General features: G+C 50.0%; 1 protein-coding gene across 3 annotated transcripts in view; it reads right to left on the bottom strand.

The window, feature by feature from the left end:
- The window catches only part of PBX1 (PBX homeobox 1), a 157,443-nt gene that overhangs the window by 12,773 nt on the left and 117,845 nt on the right, over positions 1–26,825 (bottom strand). For all 3 annotated transcript variants that reach the window (XM_068951866.1, XM_068951865.1, XM_068951867.1), the window contains exons 3-6: positions 14,984–15,228; positions 11,358–11,548; positions 10,123–10,258; positions 6,360–6,519 (exon numbers count right to left, since the gene is read on the bottom strand). In XM_068951866.1, coding sequence (XP_068807967.1) covers positions 6,360–6,519; positions 10,123–10,258; positions 11,358–11,548; positions 14,984–15,228 — 732 coding nt within the window. The remainder of the gene's footprint in view (positions 1–6,359; positions 6,520–10,122; positions 10,259–11,357; positions 11,549–14,983; positions 15,229–26,825) is intronic.

Here is a 26,825-nt window from a genome sequence, read left to right as displayed (position 1 = left end):
AACTTTCTCCTGCTCTCTTTGCAAAGGGCTCTTTTACCAAGTGCTAATAAATCTCAGAATTAAAGGCAGGCAGAAAAATCACTGCTAGATACAACATCCAGGATAGATGATCAGCTTGAGCAAAATGAGTCTTGGATCAGGACCCTCTTACTTGTGCCTGGAAGGAGCACAGCCAGGAAGAGCTCAATTGGCTGTGTTCACTGCCAGCCCTGCCCAGCGTGTCCCAGAGAACGATCAAACAACGGTGTATAAGACAACCAGGACTAGCCACAAGGCAGCTGTAACCACCGCTTCCTTCACTCAGCTGGCAAAGGGCACCTGTCACTTCCCAACCTCTCAGGTTACTTGCTATTTTAAAAGCAAAAGTCATGGAAGCAAGTTGGCAGACTGAGGATATGCCACCCTGACACTGCTCAGTTGCAAGCATGAAGATGGGCACTTTTCACATATACAAAGATGCTTCTTACTAGGTTTTCTAAATGATCACTTTGAATACTGGCATAAAAGCATAGGGCAATAAGTTGGTTTTGTACTCCCACAGCAGCTGAAAACCAAATGACTTTCCATTTGACCCTCACAGGAAGCAGAACCTACTGTCCTGTTCTTCCAAGGTGAGCAAAAACCTTGGAGATCACACAAATAGCCAGTGGCAGAGTGGGGAAGAGAACTTGGGAATCCCTTAGCAACTGACAAGACACCACCATCACTCTATCCCCGGCAGAGCAACACGTCATTCTACCTTCCTCTGCCAAAATAAAATTACAATAATAATAAAAAATAAAATCAACATGCACTTAACCGATATTTTATTGAAACTTAACAAACTTGTCCGTAAAATTGAGAATGGGAGGGAGGACATAAAAAGAAACAGCTACAAACTCTCGTTCTGAAAAACACTGGTGTCTTGGAAATCATGAGGCACGCTGGAAATGTCACTTGCGAGATATACGCTGCTATTGGCACAGGGTATTTTTACAATATATGTGCATATCTAAATGGTAAATATGTCTTGCCACTGATGTGGATGCAAAGACAAATATGCGCATACCAATGGCCCGCATGTATGGATGCATTTGTATCACAGACATAATTGCAGAGAGCCCTTTATGCTGCCTACTCTGCTGTTTCAGCATTCTGCTCTGTATGTACTAGCCATGTGTGAAAATTATGACGGTCCAAAGTCTCAGAGAGGCAGCTAAGAGGGCTGATGGACGGGGGTGGTTGGGAGAGGAGGCAGGAACGAGAAGAGCCCTCAAAATTAAGATGCTAGTAGCCTCAGTGGGGACAAGACCAGGGAATACAAGTCAAATCCTTCCGCTGGAAGAAGCTCCATCATAAATCGCATCTGTGTCTCTAAAAGGCTCCATTTTAAACACACCAGAGCTTTTCAATGGTCGTAATTTAATCTCGGAATCCTCAAGAACTGAGTTATAATGATCATCTTTGAGCCTGTAAACTCAGGATGAAAGGGCTCTGGTCTCGGCATGGAAGTCCCCTGATGCTATAGTTGAGACCAAAGAACACCAGAAAAACAACACTCATTGCGGCCTGGAGCAGTGTGGAACAGTGGTTCATCTTCAGCCTCTGTACATCTTATCAAACCCAAGACCTATCACCACCATTCCTTAGTGCTGAGTTTCTATCAAGTCAACAATAACTCCAGGAAAAGTGATGGATATATTTAAAATGAAACAAGCCATGGCACTCAGATCTTGCTATCGGGTGAAAGTCTACATGTACACAATGCCAGCAAAGGGATCTCTTCAATCCCTAAACAAAACTCACTTGAAGTTTGACTCCAATTAAAAAATCCTCACAAGCTTGATTGCTGGTATTTTTACACCACCTCCAAGTCTTCAGGGTGCTCACTCGCCAGCTTCTCAAATGCCAACAACTTTTGAGAGTTCCCACTTCCAACTCGCATTCTCCAGGATGTCTAACTAGTCCTTCTTTCTAAAATACGTGACAATTCAAGGAGTGTCAATAATAAACCAACACGGAAATGGTGTTCTTCAGAGATGAAATCAAATCATCTTCATCTGCTGCTTCATTCCACTCTCCACCAGGCAGGTGGACATCTAGCACACTAAACCACTCAAGTCAGCTTTGGTCCTGTATACAAGACTCCTACCTGAAGTCAATGGCACTGACACCCATGCACCAAGAGCACAGAATTCAACCTCCCCTCAGATACAGGACCTAACTTTTCCTTGTGCTCCTACCACGGTCAAAGATGATGGAAGAACCAGACAGACCATGCAGCTCCCCAGCTGGACAGAGCCACGGAGTTTGACATCAGGTCTAAAAACAAAGAAAAAAATTCTGAGCAAGCCCAGCAGGGCATTTTTTTGTTCCTTTTCCACTTGCCAAGCAATGCTCAGCTATGATCAGAATAATCTCTCCATTGAAGCTCGTGCTTCAGAGTCCTCTCTGACCCTGCACTCTGGCACTCTCTGAACAAGTGGTGTCACAAAAAATGGAGGAAGGCAGAGAAGAGAGAGGACACAGAGCACAGCAACAATCAAGTCAGTGCCAGATGAAGTACATTTCCAGAAAGCACGATCGCCTCCATCAGCAGCTTTGCAAGAAGGTTTTCTCAAAACAAAAAGGTGAATAGGGAAGAAAAAAAAAAAGCCCAGGACATTTTTGGCTGCTTTGCACGGAAGATTTCACTGGATGTCATCACCTGTGCATGGTCCTCGAGGACTCTGGTTGGCCAAAGGGTTTGTCCACATTAAATAATCTTCACTTGCCATGTGGTTTTTGTGCTGAGATCGTCCAGACAATCAAAGTGAGTTTGGGGAGTTGTTAGCCCAAATGAGCCAGACATCTCAGCTTATTTGAACATCTGGCTGATAAAGCCCAACTGTGCGTATTCGGGATGAAAAGGTGTTTGACATTCAGGCCTGGGTGACTGAGGATGGGGGACCCTGCTTCAGAACGTGCCAGATGGCTAGACAGATGCAATCCTTGCCCTTGTCAATGTGTGGCCAATCTCTTTGACTGACTGTAGCCATTCACCGATCTCTGGTAACGTGGGCACCAATGCAGAGAACAGATGGGCCTGAGTAGCCACAGCAGAAATGAATTTAGCTCCCGTCCCAGGTCCCATCACATCCACATCCTCTTCCAACACCACAGCTCTCCAGGGACTACATTGCTGGTTGCTTCTTTCTCATGACCTGTCCCTCTGCCTACTCTCTTTTTTTCAACATGCCTTTATTTCAATGAGAAGGCCCCCAAAATTCCCAGCAAATCAAGTCTTTGTTCAGCCTCCTTCCTCCCCAAAGCCTCAGACAATGATCTGAAAATGGAAAGAAGCCTGCAGTGTAATAGGAGAGGCACCATCCATGTTAGTTCTTCACCTCTCCATCCACTTCCATGTTCCTCCCAAAGACTGAAAGTGACCAGATCCCGCCCAGGGTGATTCAGCACATTTGAGGACTGGATCCTCAAGGGCCTTGACACCACCCTCTAAATCTTTAATGGATGGTACGTGCTGTACCTAGCACGTACAGGTATGCCCCTTGCTACTAGCCCCTACAAGGGGGACCTGAAGCAGGGAAGGTCACACAACTTCAAATGTCATCAGGACATGCCTTTGCCCAATACAACATAGCGCAGGGATGGTTGATGGAGCTGTTATGGCCACATGGCTTAGCTGGGGAGATCTCAACCTGGCATACCACTGTTGGAGGTAAAATCCTGAGATGCTTCCAGCTGCCTTCTCAGGAGAGGACCACAAGGACATCCACTCCCACTATCACTGCAAGCTGACCCAGAGACTATTGTGGTGCTGAAAAGAGGGGTGTCCACCCTGCTCTCCCGTCCCACAGCTGCAGCTTACAGGGAAGGTGGTGGGAACTGGTGGTCTAGGTTAGAGCACACTTCGTTTCGAGCAGAAAAAGGATCTTCATGGCCTGAGAGTTCCCCTCACTCTAATGTGCTGCTTTACCACATTAGGTACATGAAAAGAGGCCGATGTTTCTGGAGTACAGACAAGTTAGCCAGAAAGAGGACCCAGGAGTTCAAGTCTTACACGTTAATAACAAGACTATTTGTCCTTCCTTGAAAGTGTAGTGTTATCCAGGGATTATCTTAGTCGTTTACTGCAGGGTACTGGCCAATTTATCTTCAAAATAGCTACGTTACTGCCTGTGGGGAAGTCGCAGAAAGAGACTTGCACTGGAGCAGTATTTAACTGGGCAGGCACTAGGGAAATGCCTATTCCACTGTATGTAGGCCAGATCCAAACCCATGCAAGTGATGTGGAGCTTTTCCCTCGCTATTCCAGGGTGTTGGTTCTGACTCCAATTGAAGAAAGACGAAAAGAACGAAAGCCGTGCCCTTTTGTTCCAAGCTAGTGTGGACTGCAGGACAATATCACATGCAGGAGGGTATCTCTGACAACACACACATTTCTGCTGTCTATCCTCCAGGCTTTTCTAAATGGGAAGGGGAGCTTTAACATCAACAGACTGCTTCTGATCAAGTATTTTGAGTGAGCTGTTCGCAAAGGATGACATTTTTAAAACTGCAGCTAAATCTTTAGCAGTTAAAACAATGGAAGGGAAAGAAAAAAAAGTCAAAAAGAATCAAACAAAATTCTCGCAAACCATCTATCCCTGCAGAACTCTACAACTTCCTCCCGAACCTTCTATGCACCTCACCAAAACCAGAGCCGGCAGCACAGCTTGCTCTGGCTACAATGCGGCCCATCACAGACAACCCTGTGCATGTGGAGGTGCGAAGGATGCCTCGCAGCAATGTTTCTGACCTTGAAACAAAAGCTGCAACATCTCCTGCTCCAGGTGGACTAACAGTCCCCTAGCAGGTTACAAGCCCCCTGGAAGATAAGGGGTCGTGTGTAAGAGCTTCTCTCCACAGCCCAACTAAATAAAACCACCAAATGCTTCTGTGCAAACTGTCACATGAGTCCCTGGGAGGGGTGGACGAGCTCCCCAGCACAGAGATCAACCACCATTTACCACCTGAGCTCCTGGATAACAGACGGTCTTTCCCCTCCCGTGGAGGGCTGGTTTGGGAAATCAGCCAGAAACCCACAATGGTGTTTTTCCATTTGTTTGACCCTTGGCTCTGCTTTGGGTCTTACCAGTATTTGTATGATGTACCACCAATGGTGTGTTCAACATCTGCCTTCTCTTCCCACCCACCGCCCTTTCCATTCCTCCATTGTTTCCTTCCTCTTAGTAGCCTACCTGGTAACAGCATGCTTCATGCCCTGAGGAAAGGGTATTGAGATCAGACACCAAACTCAAAGACACGTGAGTGACACATTCCCATTCTCCCTCCCACCCCTAAAAAGAAAACAGACACACAGAGATTTGTACGGATAATTTTAGGAACATGGCACCCATGAAGTTAACTTCTTTTCCTTTTAATTGGGTCCCAATTTTCCCATCTCTTTTGGGAGCTGAACACAACCAGAACAAAGCATGCCAACCACAGGCTAGGTTCACTTTTGGATCGGCTGGTCTTGCAGCAGACACTGCAAACAAACTAGGCATCGTTCTCTACAGGAGGAGTTGAAATCTGGGCAAAGTGCTCTGTGTCTTTGACCGTCTAAACAAATAAAGTGGAAACCACACAAATGGGGAGGAGAGGGGGAAAGGGAAGGGGGAAAGGGAACAAAGCAACCCATGGATTTCAGTATTTTCTGTACTGACAGAAAAGGAAAATAAAATTCACACAGAGCACGCTCTTGCAGGTGATCCAGACACTGTCATGTAAGCAGTCAAAGATAATCACAGCAGAAGGAAAACCAAAGGATAAAAATGTACCCCAGACAACCCTCAAAATGACCCAAAATGGCATGAGCTAGGACATCCCACAAGTCTTGGGTTCTATTAGCTAGAGCCATTCATGCTTTCAGCCCCTAGTGAAACAGAACAAGTATGCAAGGACTTTATTTTTTCTTCTTTTTTTACCTCCCCCTCACCCAAAAAAATAAGTAAGCAATCCAAGCAATTTTTTTCTAGTCATTTTCCTGGATTTTGTGTTTATCATCCATGCATATAACCCCCCAGTATGTCAACCATCAGTCATACGGTCTGATCGCATCGTTTTTTGAACGAAAAACAGAACCCTTGGAAAGGGGATCCAAGAAAAAAAAAGAAATGAAAGGAAAGTATCCTCCCCTAAAGCAATCCCAAAATTTAGAAACCCATCTATCCTTTTTTTTTAAAGACCAAAAAAGCAAGCCAATCAAAAAAAAAAAAAAGCAGAAAACCAAGGGGAGAGAATAAGAGAGAGAGAGAGAGAGAGAAAGATTAGAGGGAGGGGAAAAAATAAACAAAAAACCAAACAACTAACAACCCAAAATAAAAAAAAAAACTAACCAGCTGAATTGGGAGTTGAGGGTGAGTTAGCCTGGCTTCCATGGGCTGACACATTGGTAGCCGTGACAGCCGTTTTGGCAGCATAAATATTGGCTTCCTCTTGAAATTTACCTATGTTCTTCTTGTACCGGATTCTCTTATTTCCAAACCAGTTTGATACCTAGAGCGAGTTTAAGAAAAGACAAAGGCATTAAAGTTTCAGCTCTGGAAAGCGTGACTGGGTGAGGAAGGTGGATTAATTCAGTTTAAGCTGTGCACATTCTTTTTTTCCCCCCGGTTTTCACAGGAAATGTGAATATATGGAGGGGGGCACCTTCTGCTTGCTTGTATCACACCAACCCCAGGAATGGTAGTCAGACCCACTTGGGAAAGCCGAGTTTGTGTGGATACATCTCGTTCCTCTATGGATGTGATTTCCACTAATGGGACACTCTACAGTAACTGCTAACCCCCACCACAGAAACACAAATAAACATCAGATGGGTTTAAAAAACTGAGCAAGCAAAACAGCCCTGAAACGGCAAAATTTAAAAATGAACACGTATTATTTTAGTACTTTTTATTTGCCTCATCTTCGGTGTCCCTTTGACAAGGACAGCAGTTCAATGCATTTCCTCCTGCTCCTTTCCCAGGTGTCCCGTTCCTTCCCTGTAGAGAAGCTTGTGTGGCTCTCAGGAAAAATCCCCAAAGAATTTATTGACCAGGACCCAGCTTGCTGCGTGAGATACTCGGGCCTGGATGACACACAAACTTGCCTTGATATCACTTAAGCTCTTGCTTTCAATCTGTCTGAGTTAAATCAGTGCAAAAACCCAGAACTGAACACTCTTAATCCAGCTGAAATCTGCCTTGTACTGGTTTAGCGTGAACTGCTATATAAATTGGGAGCCAAGAACATGTTCAGAAGACTGGAAAGGCAGCATTAGGCACATCAGAAGATCTAACTTTGGTCCCAGGAAACAACTGAGTCCTTTAGAAAGTGGGTATTTAAGATAGCTGAGATGACTTCCACTTCCTTTCTGATTTCTGTTTCACGCATCCCAGCTATGCTCAAGCCCAGCTGTCAGCTCAGATCTTGTGTCCCCACCCCTCAAAAAGTCCTCTGGGACATGAGGGAGGCAGGCAGAGACTCTACGGGAGTTGTTTCCACTGTGGTTTCCTAGAGACCTTTACGTGCCTGGTGACTTCAAGTGCCTAAAAGTGCACTGAATGGGATTGGTTGATTTATTACAAACTTGAAGAAGCAGCCAGAAACGATGGGCCAGATCTGATGTTGGAGTGAAGCAGCGTAGCTCTGCTCATGCCAAACCTGGTGTTTTCCTGGCTCTGCAGCAGCACAATGCACAGTCCTCAGAAAGCCTCCAAAAGAAGTCGAGCAGGTGATCTTCACAGACTATAAAGGTGGCATCCTGGGATTAGCACTGTCAATGCTTAAAAATACCGTGCCTTGGAGAACCCATCAGACATCTGGATAAACACCCCAAAGTTTGCATGTCAGAATCTCAGCGCAGTGATAGGAAAGTCTCAAGTCTGTGAAATCCAGCTGCAGTACCCTGCCAGAGCTGCTTCTCTACGGAAAATGTAAGGGCAACCTCCGAACCACTACAAACTCTTTACCAAAAATCCCACCCAGAACCCTGCTGACAATACCTTATTCATGGACACTATGTCACAACCAACAATTTCACAGAAGACATGGGAAAGATTCAGTCTAGATTTTGGGAAGCAGCTCTCATCTTCTTCATGGACATCACTGAACAGAGAGATTTGGGGGAATCTAAAGAGAAGACAACTTCCAGCTGCTATTGACTTCGAGTTACAAAGCTCAACAGGATGAGGAGGCTACATGGTCAAATGCCTGAGGATGCTGTTGGAGCTCCTGGGAGAGCTCCAACCCTTCCTGGGATTGCTTGGGGTGCAAACCTGAGCTGGGACTCAGAGAAGAACGACCTCTTTGTCCTGATTCCAAGGACATCGTCCCTTTGCTCGCTGGTAACACTGCCAAAGCAGTACATCAGTGCTCCCCCTTCCAAAAGGACTGCTCAAGTGCCAAGACACAGAAGACAAGACGGGATGTTCATTCTAGGGAGTTTACCAATTTTTTCCTCACCTCAGGGAAAATCTTTTGGCTTGAATGTTGATAGCTGAAATCTGGAAGGTTTTATTCCTTCCAGAAAATCTGGAAGGTTTTCTATCTCTAGCGCTCCTAGAGTGCTCAGCAGCTTCTATACAGAAGTGACTTCATCCACTACCAGCTACTGAACTGCACATACCCAGCCCTACACTGCTGCAGGGCAGGATAAAGAAAATATCCAGAGACTCCAGGTGATGTTGGGAGGCAGAAGGTAACGATTCAAATCAGCACCCAACCCAGATCAGAGAGAGAACATTGCAAGAAGAGCCACAGCACCAGGAGCAAGCACTGGAGCTCCATTCCACTTCTCCTTCCAGCTTCCTCACTAATGCCAATGTGCTTCTTTGAGAACTTCCCACATGGCCATCTCTCTGCACCAGATATTCCGGCTTCAAATGCTGGAGCCAGTTGGTGAAATCCTCTGAGCTCCACTGGGAAGTCAAAATACATGGCCACCATGATTCATCTTCATCTCAAAACCTGTGAAGCAAAGAACCTGCCTAACCCTGGTCAGCCTTGGAGCTCAGCTCATGACTTGTGCAGACTCATGCATCCCATACTCCCACCCAGTCTTAGCAAAAACAGAAACTTGCATCTGCTTTTGTCTCTACCTTCTTTGGATGAACAGCCAGGTAGAGAAAGGGAGATCCTAGGGGCAAGGCACAATGCAGTCTTGATTTAGCACAGTTAGAAATACCATAAATGTAGCGTTTCTCCTGGGCATTTTCTCTTTGCAAGGCAGAAGTTGTAAGTATGAACGGATCAATTTAAAGTGGTGGAGGAAGCTTCAGGAAATCTCTAGCTTTACTTGAGCCAGTGTGTCCTTTCTCTTGTAGGTGACTCCGAGCAGAACCGGTGTTTGGGTCTTCTAACACAGGGGATACAGCGGAGTCACTCAGCAGGCATTACACACAATCGTGATACCTCCCCTTGGATGCTGTTGCTCCTGTTGAGGGCAGACAAGCTCCTGCAAGGACACCCAATGCTACTGCTGTCTTCAGCTTACTCAAGCGGTGACTGGGCACGTGTCTGGGCAGGGAAGAGCCCCCAGATGGCAAACACAAAGGGAACCTAGAGGAAGCGCCAAGTTCGGATGAAGACGAGACTACAGGCCTTGTAGACTGGCTTCCAAACATGCGGAGTGCTCCAAAAAGAGAAGAAATAAAAGGGCAGGCCTCAACAATGCACAGTTGAACACTCCAAGGACTGACTGTACTCTCATGACTCCTGGAAGCTCCCAGGTCAGAGCTACAGGCTCCAGAAACTATGTGGCTGCCTCAAAGGTATGCATATAATTCAAGCTGTCTTTGCCTCTGTGGGTCACACCACATCATTTCTATGCAAGTAACACCTTGGCTGCACACTGCACATCCAGCCACTGCTCATTAAGTCTTCCTCCCTTTCAAGTCCTCTCCAAAATTCTTTTTCTTTCACCCACAGCTTCATCCTGCAAATCTGCCCTCTCCTGCCCACTTACACTACTTCATTCAAAACCAAGCACTCATTAATTTGGTATTTAAATACTCGGCACTAGGAAATAACTGACTTTGCTGAGGTCTGGGCTGGCTTTCAAAATGACAAGGTTTCCTGTTAGTGGTAGCCATCTTCACTGTATCTTCGGGCTCTTACCTGTGAGACTGTGATGCCGCATTTCTTGGCTAGCTCTTCTTTGGCTTCCTCACTGGGGTAAGGGTTGCTGAGATGCGAATAGAAATACTCATTCAGGATTTCCGTAGCCTGCTTGTTGAAGTTTCGTCTCTTCCGCCTTGGCGTGAAAAAAGATGGAAAAACAGAACAAAAAGAAAAGGGAATCAGTGCCAGGGATCCAGAAACAAAAATGCAATTTCGATACTCTCTGACCTTTCTCACTTCCCTCCCTCCTTCCCTTGCTCCTGGGAGCATCGCATGCAATAGACTCATGGTCAGGAAACCTCTAATCTGGACCTTGTTGGCAACTCTTCTCTCAGCACCTTCCAGAGCAAATAAGTCTCTTTCTCACATTATCGCTGCATCCTCCAGCTTGCAGAAGTCTTAAAACTGGCAACCAGCCCCTACACCTGGGAAGTCTGGTTGCCCTGGCTAAAGATGTCAGTACTACTCTGCAAGGGTCTGTGTGGAAAAAGCACTGAAGGATATAAACTTGGTGAGGTTTGTTCCGCTTACAGCTAGACACTAGCCATCTGTTACCTCTTCCCAAGTGCCCTCAAATCATAGCTGCCTCCCCCTCCCATTCCAAGCCACAGGCCAAGCCTTTAGCCTGCATGTAACTGGCTTGGGGAGTGAAAATAATTCTGCAGCATGATGAAAATCTGGGACAAAGACAACGGAGGGAAAAGCACAGGAAACTAGAGGGGACAGGATGGGCTGGAGGATTATCTTTCATCCTCAACTGAAGCGCACACCTTGAGGTTTGTTGTGATACACCACAGAATTTTCTTTTGCCACAGCAAAATCATCAACACGCAATTCTCCAGCTACAGCTGGGATCCTCCCTGAGACAGGAGTTGTGTGTGCCTTGTATCGCTATTCTTCCCTCCCCTGCCAGGCCCCAGACAACCAAGGGCTGAGGAAGCTAAGTAGCTCCTGCAGCTCAGGGCCAAGGCACACTGCCCTGCAAATGGACCTTGATTCACTCCAGAACCTCGAAACACCTCTCCCAGGCCCAAACAATATTGCACCTCCACCCTGACCCTTTGTTTTCACAGCCATTCATCCAGAAAACCCAGTGCCCCAGACCCATCTCATCTTTCCATTCACAGACCCAGAAGAGAACGTGGATGCCTTCTGCCGTGACTCCGTAAGGCGCCTTCCCACCCACAGTGGAGACCGTAGGCATGGAGGAGGGTTTCGGGGAGTGCGCTTACCGCGCGTCCAGAAATCGGGATCGCAAGATCATGACGGCTTCACACGTGCTTTGCTTCAGCTGCATCTGGATGGAGCTGAACTTGCGGTGGATGATGCTCACCATTCGCTCTATCTCCTTCGGTGAGATTGGTCGGGTCCGGCTCTGTTCACGCAGCAGGTTCATCACATGGGTGGTGAATTCGTTGCATGCCTGGGATGGCAAGAAAAGCAAAAGAAACCCCAGGATCGGAATGTCATTCGACGGTGTCAAGGACAGGACAGAGGCAACACAGCTAAGGAGGGACACATAGGTAGAGGCCTCACCACTGAGTTGTGAGGTCGAGGTTTGTCAGGCCAGACCCAAGGAAAGGATGTGTTGCCTCTCAGGAGAGCAATGAATTTCTCTTGCCTGCAAGGCAGAGGGCACGAGAGACTCCCAACAGACACAGAGGGAAAGGCAGGAGCCAAATTCCTTGCGGTCAGGGGTCATGGATGGACCTAGGCTAAGTAAAACCCTAGGACTCACGGGAAGCATGAAGAAATCCCAGCCTTTACGCTGCTTTTCCAGATGGGACTGGAGGAGTTATAGATGTATCTGGGGAGAATCATGAACCTTTCAATCCTTCATCCCTCCTCCTGCTGCCCCAGGCAGACTCCAGCACCTGGTGCCCGCGGAGCCACCTCCGCGCTTCACAAGAAGAGCTCTCAAGAGAGACACAACCCTGCTCTGGGCTTTTAGCACATCTGATAAGAAGTAAATAATGACAATAATTAAAGCCTGAATGAGACAGGAGCCCTGACAGGAAAGAGCAAGCAGGTAATAACCCAAATGAGATTCTTCCTGGCATAGCACTGTCCAGCTGCTCCTGCTGCCCCCTTGCCATCTTGTGAAGGCAGGGCAGAGAGAGCAGTAGGAGGCTGAAAGGAGGGATTTTGAAGCCAGATAAAAGGTGACTTCTCAGCCCAACCACCTGTCCTGGGACAGGATGAAAAGAGAACTGCTTGCAAGCTAGAGACAGCATGTGACACCATGTTGCTAACTCTGCTGTCCTCCACGTGGTCCACAGCCCAGCCAGCCCAGGTGGGGTCTTTTCTCTCTCCCTGCATCCCCTGGCACCTCGCTGTTAGGACAGAAATCCTCCGATTCCCAGAACCAGTCTGGGATCCAGGCCGCCAAAAACCAGGCCAAGAGCAGCACTCAAACACTGATGGCTCCAGAAGTTTCAGGTGCTCCTGGGACACGGGGAGCTGCTCTGGGGGGCAGTGTCCCGGTTCCCATGCCATGATGGGATAAAAGGGATATAAGGGGAAAGAAACACTGATTTTGCGGACTGATGGCACAGACTTGACTTAACGTCTTTCCCATCACGCACTTCCAAGCTTCTCAAGCAGTTTCTCCCCCTCTATTCAACATCCACAGAGCCTGCTCATGACTAGTCTGGGAGGTGACGAGTCCCTGCCCACACCTCTGTGGCTCAGACCCAACAGGGAGATGTCACTAAGGTCAGCAGAGCCCCAGAAACTGCCCATCATCAGCTTCAATTGACAGCTCTGATCTCCCCCGGGCGGAGGGTGCCAGCTGAGCAGGGGGTTACTAGAGCTCTGAGCCAGGCGACTCTTTGCTCCCAGACGCCTGAGCAATTTCAGCTTGTCTCCTCTTCACGTGAAATAAGAGCATTAAAGGCAAAATTGCAGGAGAGAGCCGTGCTGTCACAGCAACAGCCAGACACCATGTGAAGCCAGGCGCTGAGCTCCCTCCAGCCAGTGATGGTGCTCTGCTCCAAATGCCCTGCTGATAAGACAAGAAATAGGGGCACGTAGGTCGAAAACCACATCTGAACCCTTGCTCTGCAGAAGGACTGCAGGGGTGCAGGTGACAACACCAGCTCTGCTTTGCCACAGCTGCAAAATGTGGCCTGACACATCCATTTGCAAAGCATTTTTGTGGTAAAAGTGACAACCTAAGCGGGCTGCAAGACTGAACAAGCCAGAGGGAAAGCTCTGGGTGAGCCATGGGATACAGCAGGGAAGATGCAGCCTCTCTCACCCAAGGGGGCTGGTGGTAAACACTCCTCTCAACTGGGGGTCTGCTTTGAGGGGCAAAAATGATGCAGAAAGAAAAACAGAAAAACAACACAAACAAATACCCCCCCACCCACAGAAGGAAAGAACAGAAATGCCTTCTGCAAAGCTTGGGCCCGGCTGTGCTCTTGGAGGAGTCCTCCCTGGCCCTGATGTTCAGGTATCTCTCCTTGGGCTTGGATGCCAGAAGATGTGGGGGGGTCTCTCTCTCCCCCCCTTCAGCTTGGGGCCTGAAAGATGAGCTCGGACATGCTCTCCACCCCTACTCACAGGAGAAGGCTGAGGAGCCCTTGCGCCGTGCCACCCGATGTATGCGCCTCGAGGGAGCGGCAGCAACGGCTGAGGACAGACACGAAAGGTCACCCTTGCAACTTCCTCCCTGCCCGTTCCCTCTGCCTGGCCACCCCTTCTCGTTCCTCGTTTAAGGCACTGTGAAAACACCTTACTGACATGACCACGCTTTGCCTCTCAAACTCCAGTACTGACTCCAGCTCCAAATTACAGACACCCATCTAAAATAACGAGACCCGTATAGTGCTAAACGAAGACCTTCTCCTTCCTCCTGCCCCAGGGTGGAGGCCTGAAGACGCTGCTCAGCAGCCTTAGCTTGGGCAACCAGACACCTGAAGAAGTGAGACATCCCTAGCCCCACCACGCACGCAGTTATCTGGGCAAAACGGCCTGCCACGGCCCGGCTCGCTTGCTCCCAGCAAAGTGGGTCTGCTGCAGCTGCGCCCCGGTACGGACCCCAGCGCCAACCTTGGCTCACAGCCCTGGTCGCGTCGGCAAAGCATGGAGCTAAACCAGAGAGCCGAAAACCCAGGCTGGCCCCTGGCCGCGGAGCCAGTCGTCTTCCCAAAACGAGGGATACTTTCTTGCTCACGCTCTGTAAACCGCAACCCGCTAGGTAGAAACCACATTCATCACAACGGCAAGTCGCGCGGCAGAGAGGAGAGGTCTGCAAAACATCTGGAAGCGTTTGAAAGAAACCAATTTTGAGTTTTGGTCTGCAAAGCTGCTCATGCAATTGTCAGTGTTACTAATAGTTGTGTTCATGACCCAAATAGTTTTTCTTCCTTTCTTTTTTTTTTTAAAGAATCATTTTCCACAGGAAAAAAGCCACACTGTTTTTTTTTCTTTCCCCCCTTCTGGAAAGCTAACTTTTCAGACAGAAGAAATATTCAAGGAAGATTCTGCTTCAAGCACCGCTTAGGTTTCCCTGAAAAACTGCCTATAACGAGGCAAACAACTCAAAAAGAAGTCCCCTGCACAGGGCCAGTTTTAGGCAAAGTGTTAGGGAAGGAGTAAAGAAAATAAAAGGGGCCATAAAGGCTGAGCCCGTTTGCATAGCCTGAGAAAACAAAAAAACAAAAACATAAAGACACAAACAACAAAAAAATCCACAAAAAAACCCCTCCCAACCCCTAAAACCCGACGTTTTGGCTACAAAACAAAGCAACAGTTTGCATCTGCCCGCACGTGCTTTAACAACAGATGTCAGTAGCGTCCCAGGCTGCGCGCATCCGCCCGCCGCGGCCGGCCCCGGCGCGAATGAGCCTGTTACCTGCTCGTACTTCTCCAGCTCCGTGTGGTAGATCTGCCGGATCTGCGAGAGTTTGGCTCTGTAGTCGGAGTGCTCCACCGAGTTGTCGGAGCCGGCCCCGCCGGAGGCGGCGGCGGCAGCGGCGGCGGCGGCCGAGCCGCCTCCTTTCTCGGGGCCGGCCACCCCCTCGGCCAGCAGCATGTTGTCTAGCCGCATCAGCTGGGGGTCCGTGGGCTCCTCTTCCTGGGCTCCTCGGATGCTCAGCACTGCTCGGAGACACGAAACGGGGAAGGAGCCGTGAGACGCGGCCGGCGGCCGAGCGGATAGGGCCCAGGCCTCCCCGGGCAAAAGCGAGAAAACCCGCGTCTGCACCCCAGAAGGGGAAGGTCAATCCCACGCGACTACTCCCAAAACGCAGCCCCTCAGCTTGCAAACCCGGACAGGCGAGAATTTGAGGTGAAAGCAGCAATTTTAGGGCATTTTAACTCCTAACTCCTACTTCTGCGCCTCTGTCTTCTCCCCGCTGGAGGAGGGAAAGAGGGCAGAACCGGCTGGAGGCGACCAGCACAACTCACCCACGACGCCGGACGGTGCCCTGAGGCACGCGCGGCATGGGAAGCCGGCGGTCAGCCCCTCGCCCGGCTCTCGGCTCGCCCCGAGGCGCTCTCATGTCCGCTGCCGCGCCGGCTGGGGCCTGACCCCGCACCGGCGGCGCCGAGGTGAAGAGCTCGGAGCAGGGCCCAGGGCAGGCCGTGCCTCAGTTTCCCTATGTTTAAACACGGAGGAAGAGGGCTGGCAAAGCCTCACTGACGCCCACTGGGCTTTTTAGCCACCTCACAAAAGACAAAGATCTTACTCTTTGTCTTTTTTTTACTCTTTACAAAAGAGCAGATTTTACTCTTTGGAAGACACCCGGTTTTTGATTGATTTGATCATCCAAGCGCAGTTTAAACCGTGCTAAGAAAAGGGGGCAACAATAATTCAACCCTCACAAAACGACTTGCCAAAGAGAGAATTTCTTCCCCCCCCACCCCCCAGCCCAAACGCTGCTTCAATTACTGCCCCGAGGAAAAGTCATTCTCCTTCGAGCGCTTTCCTGTGAAAATTACCCCGGAGCACAGCGACCGCTCGGGGCTGGCTCGGCCGAGGGGCACCTTCCAGCGCCGGCGGCGGCCGCGGGCGCCCCGGCGCCTGGCTGAAAAAGCGGCTTTGGGGAGAGAGGAGCCGAGAGCAGGCGGCTCCAGCGCAGCGGCGGCCGGGCGGGCGGCGCGGGAGACACGTGTCCCGCGGCCGCAGGACACCCCACCTCTCCCTCTGCCTTTTTGAACGAGTTCGCACCCGCACGTATTGATAATATAAACACGCGCGCACAATTTTCTCTCTCTCTCTTTTTTTTTTTTTAAATAATCTGGAAATGCCGTTTTGGTTACGCGCGCGGGCTGGGGTTTGCGGGCGCAGCCGAAAGCCTGGGTTTCTGCGTGCACGCGCACAGGTGCGCCCGCCTGCCGGGGAAAAAGCGGCGGAAAACGGCTCAGCAAGCGCGGGGGGAGGGAAAAAAGGCAGTTCCTAAGAGGGACGAATTCTGTTTTCCCATTTCCTCTGGCAGCCGAGCTGAAAACACTGTGTAAACCCACCCACCCACCCACCCACAACACAGGCACGCTCGTGCACCCCCTGCCTCTGTACACGTGTCACAGCTGGGCCATGCTCCCCGCATTTTAATAAAGCCGGGCCTGCTAACACCTACGATGAATTTGACCCATTTTTCTGACCCCCCCCCCCCCCAATCGGCAGCACAAACTACCGCTAATGATTTCCACTGTCCTTAAAAAAAAAAAAAAAACAACCCCTCAAATCAGTTGCCAGTAACAAGAGAGCAGTAAAGTATAAAAAGCCCAATCAGATAAGGAGCACGTGTTTCCTCACTCTGCAACAAGTTTGAGAAGGATACAGATATTATTAATATAAAAATCGCTTGAAGCAGAAGACCCTGTGGAGGGGTTTGGACGACACACCGTGACAGAGCTTCTTTAAGCCTCGCACGCCTCCGAAATCACGAGTGCAGGAATCTCTCGTTAAGCGGCATTTTTGTGTTTAAAACAGTGACTGCGAACAAAGCTTAGAAGGTCAGGGAAAAAAAAAAGGAAAAAAAGAAAGAAAGAAAGAAAGAAGGCCCGCAGCAGTAAATTGGCCAATAGAATGAGCTAATAATAAATAATTCCACACTAGGGACAATCACTCGTATAAACAGGGAGGGGGGCACGGTGCCAGCTCTGGATGCAGACGCCAGCTTCGCAGCTGGAGGAAACGCGGGGAGACAAGGTGCGGAGCTCCCCTCCGCCGCGCTCCTCCTGCCGCCACCTCCGCTACCGCCCCGGGAAGCCCGACGAGCCACTGTACGGGACACGCCAGGCCAAGGCGTCCCGGAGAGCCGCGCAATCCGCCGCGGAGCAAATTCAAAGGGAAGAGGTCAGAAAACGGCTTGGGGTTTGCGGTCCGTAACCTGAAATAAGAGGTAAGAGTAACCGAAAGCCTTAAAAAGAGCAGAGGAAAGGGGAAGAGATGACAAGATGCAGGGGTGAGATATCCTGGCTACGAAGAGAGAGAATAAATCCCTGCTCTCCTGCTAAAAGCATCCTTAAATAAAAGCACATCCGAAGCCTAAATACCAACGGCAATCAACACGGGTAAATAATAAACAAAACCCAAACAAACCGAAAAACGGAGTTGCCAAAACGGGCGCGTCGGCGATTTCAAAAGGGAAATATTTTTAGATTAAGTATCTCAGGAATCGTTGGCCTGACGGGTAGGCACAAGTGATTAATTAGTTTATGTTTGGAGCCGTATACGCCGCTCAGCTCTAGTACCGCGCACCGGGAAGCACCCGCAGCCCCTACGGCCCGGCTCGCGGCCTGCTACGCGCACCCACGCACGTCTATATATATATATATGTATGTATGCACGTATATACGTGCACGTACGCACACACGCTTCGGTGCCGGAGGCGCTACATGACGGTCCCCTCCGAGGGACAGGCGGCTCCGGAGCAGGGACCAAAATCCAGCGGGGTGAGACGGGGCCGGGACCGCGCGGCGATTACGCGGCTTGGGCTGGCCAGCGAGAATAACGCTATTAAGTAAATAAACGAAAAGGCCAAGGCGTCTAAGCGGAACTGATGCTGCCCATTTAGCCCTGGAAGGCTGCGCTCCGGCGCGGAGAAGACAAAACGATTCTTTAAAAGCTCCTTTTCACCTTCCCGGCCCTACGCAAGGCGCAAACGGACGTCCTGCCTGGACGCCCGAGCTGCCGGCGCCCTCCGAGGCGCCGCCGAGACCCTCCTCGCCTCCCCGGGCTCGGCTCCCGCTCCGCTCCACGCGGTTTCAGGCGACCCAGCTGGGAGCTGGGAGCTCGGCACATCTCCACCCTGAACCTGAGAAAAAAGGTTCCCTCCACTTCTGAACCTGAGAAAAAACTTCTTCACTGGGAGGGTGACGGAGCATTGGAACAGGTTGCCCAGAGAGGTGGTGGAGTCTCCTTCGCTGGAGATATTCAAAAGCCGTCTGGACGTGATCCTGGGCAATATGCTCTAGAGGACCCTGCTTGAGCAGGGAGGTTGGACTAGATGATCTCCAGAGGTCCCTTCCAACCTAAACGATTCTGTGATTCTGTGATTCCACCCCCAGCAGGGCCGAAGAGCAGCCGGGGACGGGGGGGGGGGGGGACACAGCAACGAACGGGTGACGGAGCCGCCCGGCGCAGGATGGGTGGGGGCTATAGGGATACAGAGCGCTATAGGGGAGACGCCGGGCTACAGGGAGCGTATGACCTTCGCCAGCGGCCGCAGCGAGCCGCCCGGCGGCAGGCGAGGGCCGAGCGTCGGCACCCGCGCCGCGGTACCGCTGCGGATAATTGCGAAAGGCCTCCGCTCTCCTCAGGCTGTCGGTTTTCACAGGAAATCAAAATAGAACAAATTACGCACAACGACGTTTCCCGTGCGCCCGCGGGCCGGGAGCGGGCGGCACTTTTCCGACAGAAACCTGGGAGCGCTCCCCCGGTGGAGCCCGCCGGCCCCGCGACCCTCCGTTTGCTGCTCCTGATTAAAGAAAAGGAAAAACAAAAAGAAAGCTACCAACTATCAGCCAGGGGGCTGGCGGGGGGGGGAAGGAAAGGGAACGCAAGACTTTGTCTTCGGCTGCTTTCCTGCTGCCTCCGAAACGCCGGGAGCCGGGTCAAACGCCGCTAGAGGGTGCTCGCTCCTCGCGGAGATCTCACGCCTGACTCAAAATACAGTTTTATATATATGTGTATATATATATATACACACACACACAATTTTATATATATACACACCTACATATATATATAAAAATATATATAGAAAAATATATAGATACATGTATTTTAAAATCAAAGCAAAACCACACACCTTGTCCCCATTTGCACTGCTGCAAAACGCTCCTGAGCTCACCGCGGCGCGGAAACACTCCGCTTCAGAGCACGGCTGGGGCCGAGACCTCCAGCCCCACGGCTCGCGGGCCACCGGGCACCGCGCGGGGCGACTCCAGTGCCAGGAGCAGCCGGGACCCGCCGAGCCGCCGGTCCGGCCGTGGACCCCTCCGCGGCCGGAGCTGTGCTCCTCGTTGCCGTCGGGGAGCAGGGCAGCGCCGGCACACGTCGCTGAACCCCGACTGCTTCCCCGGCTGCAAAGAGTTTGCTCCTGCAGGTACAAACACCGCGCGAAGCGTCAGCGATGCCCCAAACGTTACGGGGCGCCCCGGGACGGCGCCCGCCTTCGCCTGGCTACGGCCCCCGTTGGGGACCGGGCGCTCTCTGCTCCCTTCGAGGGCGGGCGGGTGGGCAGCAGCGAAGGGGCGGGCAGCAGGCAGCCGCGCGCCGCTAACTCCCTCGCCCGGGAGAGCCGCGCTAGCGGGGGATTCTAGTTCACTGGGTCATGCCCGCGTTTTCTGCTTGGGCATTTCCAGCACGCGCAGCCCGGGAAATGGCTCCCTAGCTCGCTCGCTCGCTCTTTCTCTCTCTCTCTCTCTCTCGAGCAAGATATTATGGGCATCGCGTGCGGGAGGAAATCATCCGAGTCTGGACCGTGGGCCTGCTCTGCTGCCTGGCAGCGGTGCAGGGACACAGGGACGGGGTGGCAGGGCTGGCCTCCGGGAATCAGGCAAGGAGGCAAAGCCGAAAATAACTCCCCGGGTTCTGTGCCTGCCCTAGGATTCAGGGACACAGGAGGAAAACTGCATCGAGTCATCAAAGGCTTTCAGATGCTCCAGGTTACGTCCCACGGACCTGGGCATCTGCCAGGCTCTGGTCCCCAGGAGCACTTGTGGACCAGCCGGCCCCCACGTGCACGTGAGATGGGCAGCAGACCCCCCGTGTGCTTTCGTGTCCCCAAACCACAACAGTGGCACTGGGCAGCCAGTCTGACTTACAGCCAGGGTGAAGGGTCACAGGGCAGGGCAGAGACATCCCTGGGTTAGACACTGTGCTAGGCACGTGCCTTCAAAATGGACTGTGTCCTGGGGATGGCCTAGGGCTCTGAAGACACCTAAGAAATCCACTAAAGTGAGTACCGGGCCTCCTCCTGCTCCACCATCCCAACTTCCCATCCCATATTTACTCCATCTTCCTGGGAGCACTTTTCCAAAGGGAGCTGCAGAGCCAGCTCAGCACAGGAGCCAAGCGTGCAGCCGCCACTCTTCTCCATCCAGGCCGAAGGCCTCAGCTCAGCAACTCCTTGCTCTCCAACCATACCAAACCCTTCCAATCTGACAGGCACAAGCAACGCTGGCAGAACATCACCACGAAGGCAACTAAACACGGTCAGGGAGATGGCAGCAGGGTAGCAGGAGACGATGGCTTAGCAATGCTCCCTGCAGTCAAGGGAGCCAGGTGGCAGAGACCAGAAAAAGGAGGCTCAAATCTCCAAGCTCTACCTGTCTTCTAGAAAGGGCAAGACCTTTTTATCCTAATGTAGTCAATTGCCTAAAGCTAACGAAATACAAGAGGGGCAACCATACAACTGTCCTAGCTAGATTCCCACAAAGGATATATCTGCTCGTAACAGGATACAGCCTGCTTTGGTACAATGTTCCCCACCACTTCTTGTCTTTGTATCTCCCCGTCCCACCTCACCTTGGACGCCACTGCATGTATGTGCAATCATCCCTGTTTCTATGTGGCCAAGACTCTTTGAGCACATAGAGAAAGGTAAGCAGAAGAAATTGGAGACCAGGTCAAGGTGGAGCATTGGGAAGAGACTCTCCAGGGATGCAACAGGGACATTTCGGAGGAAGACAACACAGTGAGCAATACCAGGCCAGCCCAGGTTGCGAAGACAAAATAAGAGATTTTCAAGAACTACCACAAGTGCTTGCTAGGGTTTTGCTGCACGCTACCATGTACCTCGAGGTTCCTCAATTCTCCACTAACTTCAGCAGTCAAAAGCCCTGTCTCCTAAAATTTGCCATCTGGTCAAAAACCCCTCCATCTATACAAGCTGGCAATCCCTCTACAGCTCCATTTGCTGAGAACATCAGCCAAAAGCTGGTCCTAGCAGCTGGACATTTAAACCCACCCTGAAAGAAACCTGCTGAGCACTTTCAACGAGTACCAGCGAAGAGTCCACGTTCCAGCCTGAGCTGGACTGCTTGTCTTTGGGTTTTCTCATCTTTGTTTCTGCCCATTCCCAACTTGCCGAATTGCCTTTCCAGGGGGACATTTTAAAGGAGAAGGAGATTTCAAGTAAATGATTGCAACTTATCGAAAATAATGTGCTACTTAGCATCAGAGACAAGCATCCTGGCAGGCAGAAATGGGAAGCAGTGCCGGAGCAGATGGGAGTAATTAGGTTGTGATTTTCAGAAAGGTTTTCTTTTCTGCCTCCACTGTGCCTAAGGGGGAGGGAACCACCCAACAACAGAGTTTCAAGAGACGCAAGCGATTCCTCTGCTGTGGCCACGGGGTTGTGAGCTGGCCTTTTGCGTGACTTTCCCAGGGGGAAATCAGAGATGCCTTGAGCAGAAATGCCACTCGTAGAGAGCAGTGCTGGCTGCTCTGACACAGAGCTCGCATAGACACAAATGAGACAAGATTCCTCCTTGTCCACAACGGCTCTCACCTACCAAAGCACTAAAACCTCACCTGCATATCGAGGAAAGAAAAAGTCCTTCCCAAACACTTCCCCGGCCTGGGACCAGCGTACGCTCCTGTAGTGTCGTACATGCAATGAACGCACACCAATTCCTCCCCGGAATGCAGAAACTCCCGGTTACATCCTACACAGACCCACACAGCCGCACAGCTTGACTCTGAAACGCTACTGAGAGGTGAACCTTATCACTCTTGCTACCTTTTGCAGTTTTTCCATGGTTCACAATAGTCATTTGGGTTGATGAAGTCCCAGCATCAGAGGTCACATACTTCACTGCTTTTCGTTAAAGATATGCTTTTAGGCCTCCAGGGCTAAAGCAACGGCTGGCAAATACAGGGGCAGCCAGAACGCTGAGAAACACCCCTGCTAACAAAACCTGCAAGAAATCTCATCATTTTAAGCTGATCTCAATATTCACTAGGGCCTGATTCTGCATTTGTGAATGTTTAAGATCAACAACACCGAACCTGATAAAAAAAATATTCCCCTCTGCCTCATATCTGGGGACAGTTAAAATTGTGAGGACCTGACACAATTAACTGGCTTGCGGCTGTCTGTCTATAACCTCCCCATGCTCATACGCACGCTCGTACCCAGGTCCGGATAGCCGGGGTTTACTTCCTCAATTATCTTCTGATGACATGGGCTCAAGTGAACTCTTCCCAAACTCTCTGCTTTTGCAGAAATGCCCCCAAGCCAGCTACATCACCATGCACCTACTTAAACTGTTTTTCCTCCTCTTCTGTTCAAGTATATTTGCAGCTTAATATCTTCTGCATCCCAATGCAATGGCAAACCCCCCACACAAAGGGGAAGCATCAAATTCCCTTGCTTCAGAGGCCCCATAGCTACATAAATCTAAGTTAAGCTAATGCACCCACACTGCATCACCCCCACGCTCCAAGCATATGTGCAAATCTTGACCATGGCTTGGCCAATACATAGCAAGGCATTAAACTGCTCTAACTCAGCCAAGTCTCAGCCCATGTAAAATCACTGCAGCAATCCTGAAAGAGCCCTGCTCCAGGCACAGGCCTATCTACATGTGATGAGATGATGGGACAGAAGTCAGGGAAGTAGGAATATCCCTTCTCACACAGGACTTCCCTTACACCACCAAAATCTTCTGACAGCAGTCACCAAAGCCAAGTTCCATGTTTTTGTTGCAACTGTTGACTTGGATTTTCACTTTAAACACCAAGTGACCTTAGGGACCCTATGCTCACAGGGAGTAAATAAATTCCCAATGCATTCTGCAGGATGCTAAAACAGCTCTGTCCACGCTGTGTCTTCAACCACCAGTTCAGAGCACCATGCAGTAGACAGCAAAGTAAATGCCTTACTGGCAAAGCACATGGTGTCCATGTTAAATCAATACCCATGTTCTCAGCAAGCAAGGTGGAATATTCGGTGTTAAGTAATCACAAGGGTTTTAAACTCAAGTTGGATGTATTCACAGTGTTTAAGAGAAGCCACTGAGAAAGTCAAAACACAGATACCTATTTCCAACCTAAATGGAGGCCGGACTTTCCAAACACACAGGAGCGCATTCTTCCAGGAAGAAGGAATAAGGAGAAGTGATTTTTATTTTTTCTTAAAATTGACATAAAAGTTCCCCTCCTTTCTCCAGCCTTTCCAAAACTTACAAACGGATGAACAGATTTTGCTCAGATTTTCCAAAGCAGGCTGCCGTGAGATGAGGCATGGAAAATTTCAGCTGGCAAAATGGCTTTTTGTGCATCTACTTATTTATTTATTTCCCAGAGAAAGGAGGAACACTGTGAAACTGATGGGCCGGTTCTGTCACCAATTTCCACAGTCTAAAGCCATAAAACAAACCAACAAATCACAGCAACAAACAAAAAACAAGACACTTGTACCCGTGAACGTTGCAAAGCCACCCTGGACACTTACAAAGCCACCTCCTCTCCTGACACTGGAGTGTGCGTCAGGGCTGTTTGGAAAGGAAGCGCTTAAACAATTTTGTGAGAGATGCTTTTCGAGGTGGAGAGGTGTTCATTCAGTCCACAAACACAGCACTGTGCACAGATACATAATCCCACAGAGCCTGAAGCAAGGGGTTGTGTAACCAGCTAAAGCTGAGCAGAAGGTCCTCCAGTGACCGCAAGGCACACTCCAACTCTGGCAACGTATCCATCCGTGCAATGCACCGTGCTCAGCATCATGACTTTGGGATCCAGGAAAACAGGCTCAGCAGCTGAACAACAACCCAAGGACAGTCTCATCCGTTCAGATTAAGGGTCCATCATGTCCCCACAAGCCAACTCGAGCAGTAGCCAAGAAGGCCTACCTGAGACCCAGCCAGGGTCACAACTGACAACAGAACTATTAGACGCTCAGGGCAGTGACACTTCCCCAGCACTCTCCTAACTGCCACCAATTTTGGGAACGCGCAAGTTACCTTCACCCCTCGCAGAAGCCACCGCGGTGGGAATACCACGTTCTTCAGAACGATAGCTCAGCTGAGGACGCTGGAGGAAAAAACACTTTGGAAGATCCCTGAAGCGATTTTATTTATTTATTTATTTCCTTTCTAGACCATTCTTTCCTCCTTGTCCACCCCTCCACATCAAAATCCAATTTCAGATCAATCAAAATGCCTCCCCGAACCAAAAATGAAATCTTCTCTTTCCATCTCATGTTATCATTTTCCTCCTCCCTCTTTTTTTTTCCCCTCTTTTTTTTAATCAAAATTTAGGTCAATTTGAAAACAACCAAACTGTTGCCATAGAAAACAAAAAGGGGGAACATTTCCCATCTTTCTGGGCTGGAAGAGACCAAATTATTTGCTACACTCAACCTGAATTCACAAAAAGTTTGAATTACCCTCACGCTATAATTTTGTGGGGTAGGGAATGAGAGAAGGGAATTTATCATCTGCCAAAAAGTCACTCAGCTCCCAATAGAGGCTCTTCATCCTTTCAGGGGGATGCAGCTTGCATGTGCCATGTAAGCAGCAGAAGAGAGAAATGTATTTTAGCATGTCAATAAACAGTCTGCACATGTTTTCTCTTAACCCCTCCCCAAATGCCAAACTAGTTGCCATAGCGAGCAAAGATCTGGCAGCACAATGCTCAAAAGGTCTGGAAAATTATCACTAACATAAGGAAAAAAAAGAAAAAAAGACCAAACTGGAAAATGACCTAAAATAGCCTTTCCCATCAAAATAAGACACAATATTGCAGTGATTACTGAAAACCAGATTCCTTGGGAAATGTGACTCCGCAGAGCAAAACGACCACAGATGAGCCCTTCTTTCTAGTACTTCCCCACACCTTGCTCCTGTCAACCACTTTAGCTCGTGGCTAGTAACTTAGCTAGGCACAAAAACTTTTATCTCCATTTTCAAATGCCCAATTCTTGCTCTGTTGTGGTCGAATAAAGCACTGCACATCAAATTTAAATACTTCTTGATTTTATTTTTATAGTGCTGACCCTACAAGCCCTGTCTACTCACAGGTGCTTAGCTTCAGGCCTGTGTTTAACTCCCATCAGTGCAAAACTCCTCTACGCAACCACATGGGAAAGGGAGACATTTGGAAGCAGGTAACGTTCAGAATCCAGCAGCTGTCTGAACCGTTTGGACCATACGCAGATCATCGAGCAGAGGTGGCTTTAGCCACAGAAAGTAAGTTGGAAGTGCTTACAAACATTAAAAAAAAGCCAACCAAAGCCAGCCATCCCACTCTACTCCTCTGCCGTGCCCCACGGGGCAGCAAACCCTCACAACTCCAGGTAATTTAGCAAATCAACTTAATTGCCCATTAACAGTGCTCAGTAAACAACCTTTTCCACCCAGAGCTGAACTCCGGGCATGGAGAGGTCAGCCCTGTCTGCTCTCCTACCATCTTATTGCCACTCTTCCCTTGGAAGAGCACAGATAAATATTGGCCCACATCCTTGGACCACGACTGCAGCTCCTCTCCCTCTCCCACTGACCACCCGCCGTGTCCTCTTCACATTCCCGCGTCAGGCTCCCACTCTGGACCTCGAAGTAGGTTTCGGTAAGATGGCAATGCTGGACTTGTCCCCTCCGCAGAGTGCGCTCGCTAGCTCGCGCTGAGCTTATCTCGGGAAGCAGTCTGCCTCTTCCGAACCAGGGCAGGATTAGCAGGCTCCAGTTACAGCTGTGAAGTGCAATCAATCCCTTATCTGCATAGCAAATAGCGTGCCTCTCAAATTCCCGCACGGCACAGACCACACTGTCTGCGGCCACACAGCCTTCTCCATTTCACCCCAGCCTCCCCAGCCCCCACCATGGGAGAGGGGGAAAAAAAACAGGTCGGACCTCCAGCTTCTCTGAACAGCAGGCACAGGAGATAAAGAAAAGCAGAAGGAGAATCAGCGCTGCTGTGTTGCTGGATCAGATATGAGCGAAAGACGTAACACAGCTAATTGACTACGGGCTGGCCTGGCTCAAGGGATAGCATCTGCCTCGGAGAAAACCTGGTGGCTGTAACGGTAAATTGGCATTATAAACAGCCAAGGGGAAGAGGATAACACACACAGGCATACATGTGCATTTCCCATGCCTCTTGGAGATGGTTGGGAAGGTATTGGGGTTTCTTTCCAACCCTAGTTTGTGATATGAGGGAAAAGAACCCAATATTGCTATTCCAGTAAGAAGAACAGAAGTGAGCATGTGTGGGTTAAACACAGGGGTCAGTCTCGGTCCCT

The sequence above is a fragment of the Struthio camelus genome, chromosome 8 (genome assembly GCF_040807025.1).
Source record: "Struthio camelus isolate bStrCam1 chromosome 8, bStrCam1.hap1, whole genome shotgun sequence".
In the NCBI taxonomy this organism is placed as follows: domain Eukaryota; kingdom Metazoa; phylum Chordata; class Aves; order Struthioniformes; family Struthionidae; genus Struthio; species Struthio camelus.
This window is presented reverse-complemented; position numbering and strand designations above follow the sequence as displayed.